This window comes from Alligator sinensis, unplaced genomic scaffold (genome assembly GCF_000455745.1).
Source record: "Alligator sinensis unplaced genomic scaffold, ASM45574v1 scaffold1176_1, whole genome shotgun sequence".
Taxonomy (NCBI): domain Eukaryota; kingdom Metazoa; phylum Chordata; order Crocodylia; family Alligatoridae; genus Alligator; species Alligator sinensis.
The window spans coordinates 299,296-312,412 of NW_005842590.1; the positions used below are offsets into that span (position 1 = coordinate 299,296).

The 13,117-nt window shown below is 42.1% G+C and overlaps 1 protein-coding gene across 1 annotated transcript in view; it reads left to right on the plus strand.

The window, feature by feature from the left end:
* The window catches only part of LOC102384375 (von Willebrand factor D and EGF domain-containing protein-like), a 328,357-nt gene that overhangs the window by 134,285 nt on the left and 180,955 nt on the right, over positions 1 to 13,117 (plus strand). Inside the window, exons 8-9 of the mRNA XM_025214561.1 lie at positions 1,059 to 1,276; positions 3,916 to 3,989. Coding sequence (XP_025070346.1) covers positions 1,059 to 1,276; positions 3,916 to 3,989 — 292 coding nt within the window. The remainder of the gene's footprint in view (positions 1 to 1,058; positions 1,277 to 3,915; positions 3,990 to 13,117) is intronic.

Sequence of the window (13,117 nt, forward strand, 5' to 3'; positions counted from 1 at the left end):
GAGCATTTCTGGGGGACAAGGGGAGGGAATTCCAGTGTCAAAGATTAGGGGTGTAGGGGTAGGATTTCCATCCCAAGATGGTGACAAGGGTGCGGAGCAACCATCAAGGGGCGCAGCTATCCACGCAGTGCTCGACAGCTTCCCAAAACTCATTAAGTGGTCCTCTACCCAAAATAATTGTCCGCCACAGTATATAAGGTATATAAGGTGCATATCTACCTTGCCTTCCACCTGATTTGATTCTAACATGACTAACTACTTCTTTCTGCTCATAAACTTTCAACTTTCAAGCTGGATCCACATACACACAACACACACAACATAAAGTTAGTGGGGTGTGGAGGACAATCTATTAGCCAGTAGCCCAGTGGGTACAGAATTCACTTATCAAGAAGGGCAGAGACATAGGTCAAGATTCTCTCCTCTTCCTGAGAGGATTTAAATCTGCATATCCCACCTCTGAAATTAATGCTCTAAACACCATGTTCTGAAATGCTTTATGGTCCCGCAGAAAGTGTGGTAGAGCGGGAAAACACAGGGCTCCCAAAACACAGTCAACTTATTTCTTCCAAAAACCTCAAATTCATCCAATAATGATTTAAGCACCCATCTTCCCTCCTACAACTTGAACCCCTCTTTAATTTCTAATTAAACAAACTTCCACCAACTCTATTTTGTGATGCAGGTAACACACGGGCAAATTGACAATAGATTTTAAAGTACCTTGGCCTGTGATTCTTCTTCCAGCATAGTCTTATTCTTTGTCATCTTTATTCTGTGGGCTTGGGATAGGAGTGTCACTCAGGAAGATATAAGAACCTGTAGATAGAAAGACATAGTGGGAACACAGGAAAATATGTATTGCAAAGAGAAATACAACCAATATCTGCAAAGTGATGCCAGATTAGGTTAGTCACAACCACAGTTTGCACACAAAACCCCATCTGGTTTCAACGTACATGTGTGTCTGAAGAAGGAATATGTATGTTTGAAAGTAAACAGCGTGGGGACAACTGTTCAATATCTTTTATCAAGCTCAGTGTTCATGTACATTTTAGATAGTCTCGCCCAGGGACCCCCAAACATAGCCCTTTCAACATGCCAGGTGGATCTGCAGCAGATGCCCTGTACAGAAGGCAGCTGTGCAAGAGCCTCACTCACTGTGACAGCGGTGACAGACTTTGCCCAGGATGGAAACCGCGTCAGTTATATCAGAGCCGAGCCAGTCAAAAGCAGTGATCTCTTCTGGAGGGCTTACACACCAAAGGATGTAAAGGTTGGTTATTAAATTAACTTGGGGAAAAAATGGCAAACTTAAGCAGAAGTTTTGCTGAGAGGAGATGGAAAAGTACAACAAAAATCTTTCACATTAGGGGATAATTGTTAGCAGAGTAAGTCAGCACAGTGACCTAATGTGCCAAAAAAATAACACGCAGAGCATTTTGTTTTAGCAGACTTGTGTTGTGTTTGGTTACTAGTCAGCAAATCAGCAAGACCAACAGCTGGATAATACTTGTAATCACACTTGAATGTACGTGCCTTAAGAGCAGGGAAAGCCTGTTTGGGGACTGAACGTTCCTTTACAAAGAGGTGAGGAAAACAACATCCAGGAGAAGGAGATATGCTGTGGAACAGAGAACAGGAAAGAAAAGCTGCCCCGCAAGGAAACTTACTTCCATTGGTTAAGCTTTCCCAGCTATGCTTCACAACAAAGCTAATTCAGGTGATAGAGAGTCACTTAGTAATTAGAGAAGGACACAGAGAGTCAGGTCTCCTGTGTTCAATTTTCAACTCTGCCAATAACTCATTGTGAGACCTCTGATCATACACTTAACCTCTCTGTGTCTCTGTTTATCCATGTATAAAATGGGCATAATAAAAATAATTAGAATTCATGAGCCAACCCTGCTTGTTTTATTTGCATTTACTTCAAAAGCCCTTTTCAAGTGACTGAGGCAAAGAGGACTTAGCCTAATGTTCATGCAGTTCCTTGAGATTTGTAGAAGAGAGCTGTGATAGAAGTGTACAGTAATGTTTCTATGTGATGGAAGGAAAGGACCACTGTGCCAGAATGCACATTTCAGTTGGCTAAAAAACACATAAACTGTAAACAGCTGCAAAGCCCGAATAAAAAGATGTCAATGCCTCTCGTGCCACAAATGCCCAAAATTGTGGCCATGACTAAAGGTGGTAAAAATTGTGCTTCTTTTTGGTAGACCACGTCTGGTTGCTTTATGGGGGGAAAGTACAGGCAATTTAGACCTGCCTGAACTCCAGCTGTCCCAAGCCAATTTTCCAAGGACTGCGGGGGCCCAATCCTGCACGGCCAAAGAATTCCTGTGCAGGAACCCCAGGGTTTTCCCATTTTGCAGAGGCATGCCCCGAGTTGATAACCCAGGTTGTCTCATAGGATTGAACCCCTGAAGCCCTAGGATTGGCAGAGGCCTGAACCAGAAAGACCAATGAAGTGGATCAGTTGTGCTGGGACACAACCCGGCATGGCTGATCCCACTCCAAGGAGCTGGCAAATCCAATATATTCTCAGTACAAGCAAAGACACCTCTAATTAAATATCTGGTTGTCATTTTTGGTCAAAACTTATCTCCAGACTTTGAGGACAACATGTATTCTTCTTTCAGTTACACAGGCTTTAAATAGTGTCACATCAGTGACTTTGGGGGAGTTACACTGAAATAAATTAGATCAAAATTAGGTCCAAAGGAACGGTACCTAAAATGTACAACACACATGCATCTATTTTCTTGCCTCCCATATGTCATCTTACCTTAAATATTTTAAGTATTTTTCTTACATTAGTAATTGCAGCTAGTTCAATGCGATGCAATCAAGTCTCTATTAATTTTTGATGGTATTAATGCTTTTATTAAAACATGATAATCGAGAAAATGTAAAGTCCAATTCCCTATTTTAATAATAAATTGCATTTGATCCCAGTTAAGCAAGGTTGATCCTTGAGAAGAATAAGGAAACCACCTTACTTGTAATGTAATGTACAATAGCTCCTCAAAGCACAACTGAGAAAAAAAAATCAGTGCAATGTATTCATATCAAAATAGTCTTTGGTACTGCAGTAATCCTTGTATATTGTACTGAACAATTTGATAAAATCAACGTGCTTGAAAAGATGGATGCATTCACTAACTTGTAGCATCAGGGTCACTGCATTCTCCATACTGATGAAGTAATTATGAAAAAAAAAGAAAAGAAAAGAAATAGCCCAGGGGAAAAGTTGGGGTGCATGTGGGGGGATGTTAGTTGGGATGTGGTGGTAGCACCTTTCAGTCTCATATGCAGTGAGGATGGTTCTAGCAACCCTGGAGTCAAGGGATACTCAGTTGATAGCTTAGAATCAGTGGGAAGTTACTCTGTCATTTCAGAGTAACTGATCTCAGAATTTGGTCTATAATCTGCCTGGGAAATAAATTAATCACTGGAACTACATACCATAAAATTTAAGGTCACACCTGCGGACAGTTAGTGGCTCCTAAAATATGTTAATGATCCTTAATTATAGCATACCTTATGCCACACTTCCGACTTTGAAATTAGTGCAATTTAATGAGTGTTCTAAACTCTTGCTAATTTCAGTGAAGGCTCTGCTTCTCCATGGACAAATTTGACAGGAAAATCGTCTCTTTTTACCAAACAGAAAAGAGAATGGCAGTCCATTAACTTAGGTGAAAATGATAATACCTTCAACTCCCAGACTGTAGATAGTTACACTCAGTTGTTTGGAAAGGAATCCTATTCTGTACCAATTCTGCATTATGTTTTATAAGTTAGGTTTCAGTTTGTACTTGACACATGAATGCTGCCCCTAATGTTTTGTGAAGGAAAATAATGAAGAAAAACTGCTGCATAGATTGCATTTATTACCTATTTCATTTTAACCAGGTCACAGTTCAAGACCTCCCAACAGGGAACTGCTACTCTTTCACTGATCCACATGTTACCACATTTGATGGACGGTGAGTATTCTAACTTGAAATCATTTGGCTCAATTATGGCAGTTTTCACTTCCTGAATGCAGTATTTATTTGATTTTACATTAGAATACCAAAGGATTGTTACAGTAATTTGCTTGTAGTGATAAATGCAGTGAATCTATAAAAGTCACATCTCTTTTCTAAATGTCTACATTCCTGTTAATGAAAGGATGCACCACTATGTATTTTGTAGCTATGGAGCTTCAAAAACTGAGTAATTTTAAGAAAACATAGGGTCAAATTTTACAAACCTCAATTAAGCACAGCATACCTACTCATCTACCAGATGCACAGTTTCTTTTGCAAATCCTATAGGAGTGGGGATTCTTTGATGACTACATCAGATGTCACTCCAGAGGTCTAGTATCCTATCTGCCGGTCCCAGCTACAAGTACTACAAGCTGTGTAGGTTTGAATGCACTCCAGTCAGAACACAATCTTTGAAAATGCAAGCCATGCAGCATCAAAGGTAGAAGGCTTTTTCATCTGGGTTCATGGGAAAAAAATAGAGGCACTCTTAAGAATGCTTCATACACACATGCTCATGGATAGCTAGAATTATTTAAACCCTGCATTCTTATATTAGTTTAGAAACTTATGTGCACAGTGTATTTTTCTAATACTCCTCATCCCTATTTTTTAAGCACTTAAGCCCAGAAACTGTTATTTTCCATGTGAAAATAAGTAAAAAATGGCCATCCAACTTTTCTTTAAATCTCAAAATCAAATTTATTTTTGAACTTAGAATGAGAATGAGAAATGTACTCTCAAAAGACAGTTTTTGGAAACTCATAAATCACAGAGAATTAGAACACGAGTACTTCTCAGCAATATACTACAACATTATAATGCAAGCTCAGCGGATCCGAGTGAGAGGGTGTGATAGGGGGCTGTCACAAGGCCGGTCCAATCATTGGCCCACCCACCTGTCTAGGGCAGTCTGCATACCTGCTTCACCTGCCATGCCTTTGATGTAACTTTGGAAGTAGTTGTTTACAAGGTGGGAGGCTGCTCATTTACTGCCCAATGCCAATGGCATAATACACGGCTCCATCCCATCCCTACACCATGTCCCATGCCTCACAAAAGGCATCAGTAAATGGCTCTAGCCTCACATTGGGCCTCAGTGTATGCTTGCCTGATATTCAGACCCCACCTGGATCCCTCCTCCTCAGGCAATCTAATCTCCTCCGTCATTCTGGGCTGGAAAACTCCCTAAGCCCTTTTCTTTCTCAGCAGTGGTCCCCTCCAGGACCTTTGGCCACACGGGCCCTGGCCTCTCCTTTAGGCCAGTCGGAACTCAAGGCCCCTGGCTCTGGCCATCCCTCATGGTCCTTCACCTGGTCTGGTCCTGGCCCCAACATGGGCCAGTCAAGGTTACTCTGGGTGTTATTGAGCCGCTCACTCTCCCATATGGTCCACCTTCTTGGACCCCTCCAAGCACAGCCCACTTGATCACTAAGGCCAGTCTATGCACAGTCCTTCAGGCCCACCCATATGAACCCTACTCTACGTGGCCTACTGCTTTCTCACCCACCCCCTCACTGGGACTACTAAGCATTTTGTCCGTTGGGCCTCAGGTGTTTGATGACATGCCTGGACCCCTTGTCTGTCTCCTCTATGGGGTAACCCACCAGGTCATGGAGGCTGAGACTATACAGCACCCCATACTTGCCTTTCACTAAGAAGGCACTTGTGTGGCATTTCCTGGGCACCTCCCCAACCCAGGCAGCCCCACCACACCATCCAACCCTAACAGGGTGTAGTTTTAGGTCATTCCCCAAAACCAGGAACCTCCTCCATCCTCATAGTTTCTACCCTTAACCTCCAAGTGTTCTGGGACCAGCAGTACTCTGGCCAGAAGATGTTCACCCTTTGGCTCCCCAGTTGCAACTGCCAGCTCAGCTCTGAGGGCCTGCTTTTATACTAAGGCTGCCCAACTCGATCCTCAAATCCAGGAGCCCTCTTATGGTCATGTGACTGCCTCATAAAGCCTACTCACACCTGCTTGCTGCTCCACAGCCTGCTCAAACCTCTTGAAGTGGCAGGCACCAAAGGTGACTTGCCACTGAGGGGCTATAATAAATTACTGTTATGTTATTCAATAATCCATTAATTAAATTAATGCTATTAAGCCAGCTTTTACTCCAAGTTACACTTATGCAATTCCATTATTGATTGCAAGGAGGGATATTTCAGAGAATGTTTACAAATAATTGATTTTATGTAACCATCTTTGAGTTCATGGCAACTAAAAAGGAATATCCATATGTAGTATGACCTCAGAAGCACAGACTTTTGAAATGAAAAAGGCCCTATCCCTCCCAGCTACCACAAAATTGTCTAGTCTGTCTTTAAATTGTCTTTCCAATAATCAAGTTATTTCACTAATATATTTTGTTCTTAGGAAATTCTTCTTAATATTCAGCCAAGTGTCCTACCCTTAATTTCATGATCCTGTTATACCTAATTTTATTCCCCTTTATTATTGTAAATAATTTCTGTCTTTTGAATGCACCTGCTTCCCTATTAGCCATCAATGATGCAAGATTTCTATTTACATATTCAGCTGTGTTAATATTTAAAATGATAATACATGTGATGAACAATGTCTAATGTGATGCAGTATTTAAAGAAGAAGAGAGCAATCCTTGTTTGTCCCTTGATAGATAATGGCGTACACTTGACAGGTACATGGTAAGGCTAAGTTAAGACCCTCTTGTTCATAAAAAGAACACGTGAGACTGAAAATGTGCAGCAAGGAAAACACTATGCTCTAAAGAGTGAGTGGGCAGACAGCTCAGGGCAAGAAAAGTACACAAAAGTGCATTACAAAAATAATGTGGCATCAGAAGGAGAGTCAAGGGCTGTGTCAGAAGGGGTTACACACCACTGACAGTGAAAACAGGGAGGGGGATGACTTAATATAGGCAAATTGTTAGGTAATAGAAAACAGCAAGCTGACAGGATGAATGAGGCAGCAGAACAACAGATTTTGGAGACCACAAGAGCTGTGGCGATTTGAAGCGGTCACTAAACATGAGCAGCTAGACCAAGAAGATTTCACAGAAGGAACAGTAAGGATGAAAACTACTGAAAACTACTGTGCCCACCCCACATGGAAAAACACTGGCATACATGATGAGTGTATATAGTGCACACAAGTAAATTCTAAAAGAGGGGCAAGCAAAGTGTGGCCCACAGGCCAGATTGGGCCTATGGTGGACTCCATTTCCCAGCAGCCCCTGCTTGTGTTGCTGCAGCCAGTTTCCAGGCAGATCCCAGGAGTGGCAGAGCCGTGACAGCATGGGACCAGGGTTTCCATGGAGACTGGCTCCAGCAGTGTTGGCAAGGTGCATGGCTGGGTTTGGGAGCAGCTACGGGGCTGGGATCTTGTCATGGTGACAGCATGGTCCAGAGCTGGGGCAGAGCCGCAATCTACAAATTGCAGCTCTGCCCTGGCTCTGAACCATGTTGTCAATGCTGCAAGATCCCAGCCCCAAAGCATCTCCCCACCCTGCCATGCACCCTGCCAGTGCTGCTGGGGCCGGTCTCTGTAGAAACCTCGACCCCATGCTGTTAGGGCTCTGCTCCTTGGAGGGTCTCCATGAAAACAGACTGCAGCAACGCAGGCAGAGGATGCTGGGAAATGGAATTCAGCCTCCAACTGGATCCATCATTTTGCCCACCCCATCCTAGAAGACCAAAGAGGATGTCAGCAAAGGGTCAGACCAGGAATCATTACTACAGCAGTTGTAACCTCAATTAATTCTGACAAAATGATGTTTCTGGTTGAAAAGCTCTTCTGTTTTCAGCTCTGGTGAATAACGTTTTTTTTTTTTTAATTATTATTTTATGATTGCTTACTTCTTTTTGTAATAAACTTAAACAGGTGAGTAATAGCCACTCAGTAATTTGTAATCTGATGAATTTACCATATTTCACCTCATATAATGTGCTGTGACACTATGAATTATCTACTTTATTCCTTGCATGATAGTTTGTTCTCTCTGTACACCTTTTTGTAAATATATTTGTACAGAAGCATTTACTTTAAAATTCTTGTATTCCTTTGACAAAGAAAGTGACTAATAAGCAGAAAAAGCAACATATTTTGAAGTACAAGATCTACTTTATTGGTGTATGTTGATACATAGAATTGCAATAGCATTAGTTAATCTGGCCAATGCTTTTATTAAAAAATACTCTAAAAGAACTATTCCTTTTATAGCAAAATGTCTTTTAAGTGAAACAAATAGGAAGGCCTGGCAAAGAGAAAGTATAGGCTTCATTATTACTTATGATGCATTATAAATACAAAAACCTTTCTCATGCTAAATTGTAGATTCCCAAAAATGAATGATTGATTTCTGCTGAACACCTAACTCTTTTATGGTAATATCAAAAAAGTATACAACTGTTTGGGATAATTTATATATAATTAATCTCATTTTGCATTTTACCTTGAAAAGAAGATTTTGGACCTCTTACATTAAATTTATGTGGATGCACTGGGTAACAGTACAGCTCTGTCCTAATGCCTATAATAGGATGATCCCAAGTGGTGGATAGTGGAATGACCTTCAGGGAAGGCTAGCTGTAAAATACGCTGGGGAAACCCTGATGAATAAGCAGTGGCAGACCAAGCAGTGTCAACACCACTAGATGGTGAGGACAGCAGATGACAATGCTTTGCCTCCTGAAAAGCCACGTATATCCTTTGACAGTGCTGTGACAGGCTGAGTACAGATCAACACTATAATAAGCCTGACCAGCCCCCAGCCATGGATCTACAAGTCCTCAGTGGTGGAGAAGGCAGAAGATGTTAGACTCAACAGCTGCAAAGGTGGATGAAAGCTGCAGCAGAATGATATTCCCAATTGTCTTGGTCTCCTTGCCATTGGATCAAGGTCTCATTCTGTCAAGAGCCATATGGAAGCTTCTCCATGATAAAGAAGTCACACACAGGTGTCTTCCATGAAAACAGCTATTCCAGCACATTCCTCAAACCCTTTGGTGACCAGATAATGGTGACAAGCAGCCATGTGCTGGGAACAACACCAGTGGTGAGAGGCACCCAATGCTGGGAACAAGATAAACCTCTTTACATGGCCTTTGACTTCATGAAAGCTTTTGACTGCCAGCCAAAAAGTATTGTGGAGGATCTTTCTGAAGTATGGATGCCTACCAAAATTTGTCACTATCCTCTGCCTGCTCTGTGATGGTACACAAGTGGTGGTTTTCAGTAATGGATCTATCACAGATCCCTTTGAGATTAAAATGGGAGTCAAGCAAGGCTGTGTCATTACTCCAACATTCTTCTCAATATTCCTTGCTGCAATGCTACATCTCACCACCAACAAGCTTGAGTGGAGCTAAAGTACCAAATGGATAGTAAGCTGTTTAATCTCAGCCAACTCCAAGCCAAAACCAAGACCACCCTGACCTCAATCACTGAGCTCCTGTACACCGATGATACTCTAGCGTGAGCTTACTTGGAAGCAGACCTTCAGGCAATTGTTGACATCTTTAGTGAGGCATACAAGAAAATGGGACTGACATTTAACATTCAGAAGACTAAGGTTCTCCACCAACAAGGTCCTAATGAACAGTTCCCAGCTCGGGCAATCCAGATCCACAGCGAGACTCTGGAGAACACTGAGTATTTCCCATACCTTGCAAGCCATCTCTTGCAGAAGGCTGACATTGACAAAGAAATCCAACATCTCCTCAAATGTGCAAATACCTGAAGAATGTGCATTTGGATACCTGAAGAAAGAGGTATATGAAGATCACAACATCTGATCCAAAACCAAGTTCATGGTTTATCAAACAGTCATGATCCCCACCTTGGTCTACAGCTCTGAGACATGGACAATGTATAGGAGACATCTAAAGCTGTTGGAGAAGTACCATCAGCACTACTTGCAGATGATCTTCTGAATCCAGTGGGAAAACAGACATGACAACATTAACATCCTCCTGCAAGCAAACACCATGAGTATTAAGGTGATGATCATCCAACATCAACTTTATTGGGCCTGCCATGTCATCTGGATGTCCAACTCCAGACTCTCAAAGCAAGTTTTATTCTCCTAGTTCAGTCAAGGTGTATGCTTAGGAGGAGAGCAGATAAAGCACTTCAGGGAGGTCCTCAAGGCCAAGTTAAGAAAAGAAAAAAATACAACATCAATGTCAACTCATGGGAAACTATCGCCTGACCACACCCCAAATGGAGGAAGAGTCTGTTGCAGGGAACTTTTCAACCAGAAAATCATTTTGTCAGAATTATTGCAGGTTACAACTGTTATAGTAATGATCCAAAGCAGTAATGATTCCTGGTCTGACCCTTTGCTGTCATCCTTTTTGGCCTTATAGGACAGGGATGGGTAAAATGGTGGACCCAGCTGGCAGCCAGCCTCCATCTCCCAGTAGCCCCTGCCTGTGTCGCTGTGGCCAGTTTCCATGGAAATCCCAGGAGCAGAACAGGCATGACAGCGCAGGGCCAGTGTTTCCATGGGGACCAGCCCCAGCAACACTGGCAGGGCATGCAGCTGGGCAGGGAGCTGCTCTGAGGCTGGGATGTTGCAGCATTGACAGCATGAAACCTCATGCCAACAACAGGAGATGGAAAAGTGGAAGCAGCAGAAAGAGCATGTTGTGGATCAAATCAAGAATCCAGCACTGACCGCCCACCCCACACAGAAACACGTCTGATCTGCAGTAGAATTTGCTGATCACATAGGCCTCATTAGCCAGATAAGGCAATCACTGAAGAAAATCATCCTCGACTGTGAGGGAACTGCCGAAGAAGAAGAAGTATCAGAACTGACTAGGAGAGAATGTCATCACTTTGTACAATGATAAAATGACTGGACTTATGTAGGGAAGTAAGCTAAAATGCCTTTGCTAGGGGATAAAGAGAACAGAACCTATAGATTAGTCAGAGGAATATCTGGCTACTGTTCCAGACAATCAGCTCCATGGTCCGTCTGCAAGAACTGGGGGACAATGGGTTCCCTTTAGTATAGCTCCGGTGGCTGCTGTGTCTACGCACATGTTCATATAGCTCTGGATAAATTTCATCCTGAATCACCTAGGATCCAGCAAGCCAGATGGATCCTTTACCTTTACAAGGAGAGCTGTGGACCCTGGCTCTGTGAGAAGCCATCTTGTTGCAAGATCCTATTTAAAAACAAGAAGCCTCTTTCATGACCAGAGCCTTCCTAACTCACAAATGAATTATTTTCCATCCAGGTTCTAAACCTTTCTGTTTTCATAGGCTCTAATCCTCTGATAACACTGCACAGTCACTAGCTCAAATAATCCTAAGGCGAGATGCCTATTTGACAAGATCTTGGGTGAGGTGACAGTTAAGTTTGGTTTCTCCTCAATTAAACACAGCAAGAAATGGGATTTCATTCAAAGTCCAAATTTTTGGAGTTGTCATTGATGACACCCAAATAATCTAATTGGTACTGCAGTGATTATCTTAGAAATGTGTATCCTGCATACCATGTGCTCAGAGCTGGGGCATGGAGCTACGTGCCACCCAGGAATTAGAATTTTTTTTGGAGACGTTCTATTCTACCCAATTTATACTGACATTCCCATGCCTGGTAACTGGTAATAATTCTAGGATGTTCACTGGAAATAGGCCTGATATGAATTTGACCCTAAAGCATCATTTAAATCATCTGACCATTTTTCTTTAGCAAAATTCCTAATATTGAAAATAAAATGTGTATATTCTCTCTTTGGGATATATCCTTCGCTAAACTCTGTCTAGGACACATAAGTAGCATAAAACACCTCTCACTGGCAAGGAAAGAAGCAATCCTAGGTATATGTGAGCAGGTTAATCATTAGGAATGCTCTCCCTGGCTGAACTTTTGGAAGCAGTAACAGCAGCAATAAAATAAATTTAATAGGAAGATGGAGAAGGTGAGAGTAGCAAAAGAAGAGAAAATGTGTGCAGCAATATCCTTAGAGATGTATAACCAGGGGTGTAACAGAAGCGGGGGGGTGGCCAGTGCACCAGCCATCGGTGCCAATCCTAGGAGGGGGTCCAACAAGACCAACGGCTGTGCTGTCAGCATTGCTGATCTTGTGCTGGAGCAGTCACTGCTGCTGCCCTGTGTACAGCCACCACCTAGGGCACTCAGTATAGCAGCAGTAAAGTACAGTAGCCCACTGTGGCAAGGTCAGGTTAATAGATAAAATGCATGCAGGGGAATTACCTTATCCTTTTGGATGAGCAACCCCCCCCCCCATCTTTTCCTATGCCCCCCACTCTGTTTAACTCCACAGAGGTTACGAACTGTTACAGCCCTAAACTACCAACCCTTGCTCTTTAGCTCTGAAGGTTTCTTGTTCAATTTCCCTTGTGCCGGCCCAGAGGTGATCACCACAATTAAAATTTTATGAGTTATCTGATTAAATTCAATACTTCATTCAAGCAATTCAAATTCAGATAACATTTCCATTTTAAAATGAAGACATTTTGCAAACCTGACATATTACATGATCCGTGGGCATGACTTGAGGACTTTCAGTGACTTTACTGAGAGTCTGAATGGGCCCATAGTCTATGCTCATTATTAAATTAAATGTTATCTTTAGCATGAATTACAGTCACATGTATGTGTTAACACAGTCCTGTACATTTACGAGAGAGACCAGGAGATGATGTAACCCTACCTTTTCCATGACCCCTTCCTCCAAAATGTCTCCAGATGAACAGGGCTGTTTGAAGAAAACTGTATGATTCTGACTGTATTTTATAGCACCTCCTTTTCCCACCTGTGGGTAGTTCCCAAAGGGGTTAGCACTTGACATTGAATGAGGTTATGCTTCTCTATGCTCGCTTTATTTCTAATAGGATGTTTGCAACATTTTTAAGAGTATATTTTAGTTTTTATTGAGGTGATTGGAAAAGAGAAGACATCCACTGATAGTGTTTGCTCATTATAGCCAATGTTTTTGACTTTTTCAAGAGGAAGTAAAAAGGCAATGCACTTTTTTATAGGAATAAACAGGTGAACTCCATATTTCTGTGGTATTTAATTGGGAAAAGAAAAAACCTCCTGGTATATATATATATATATATA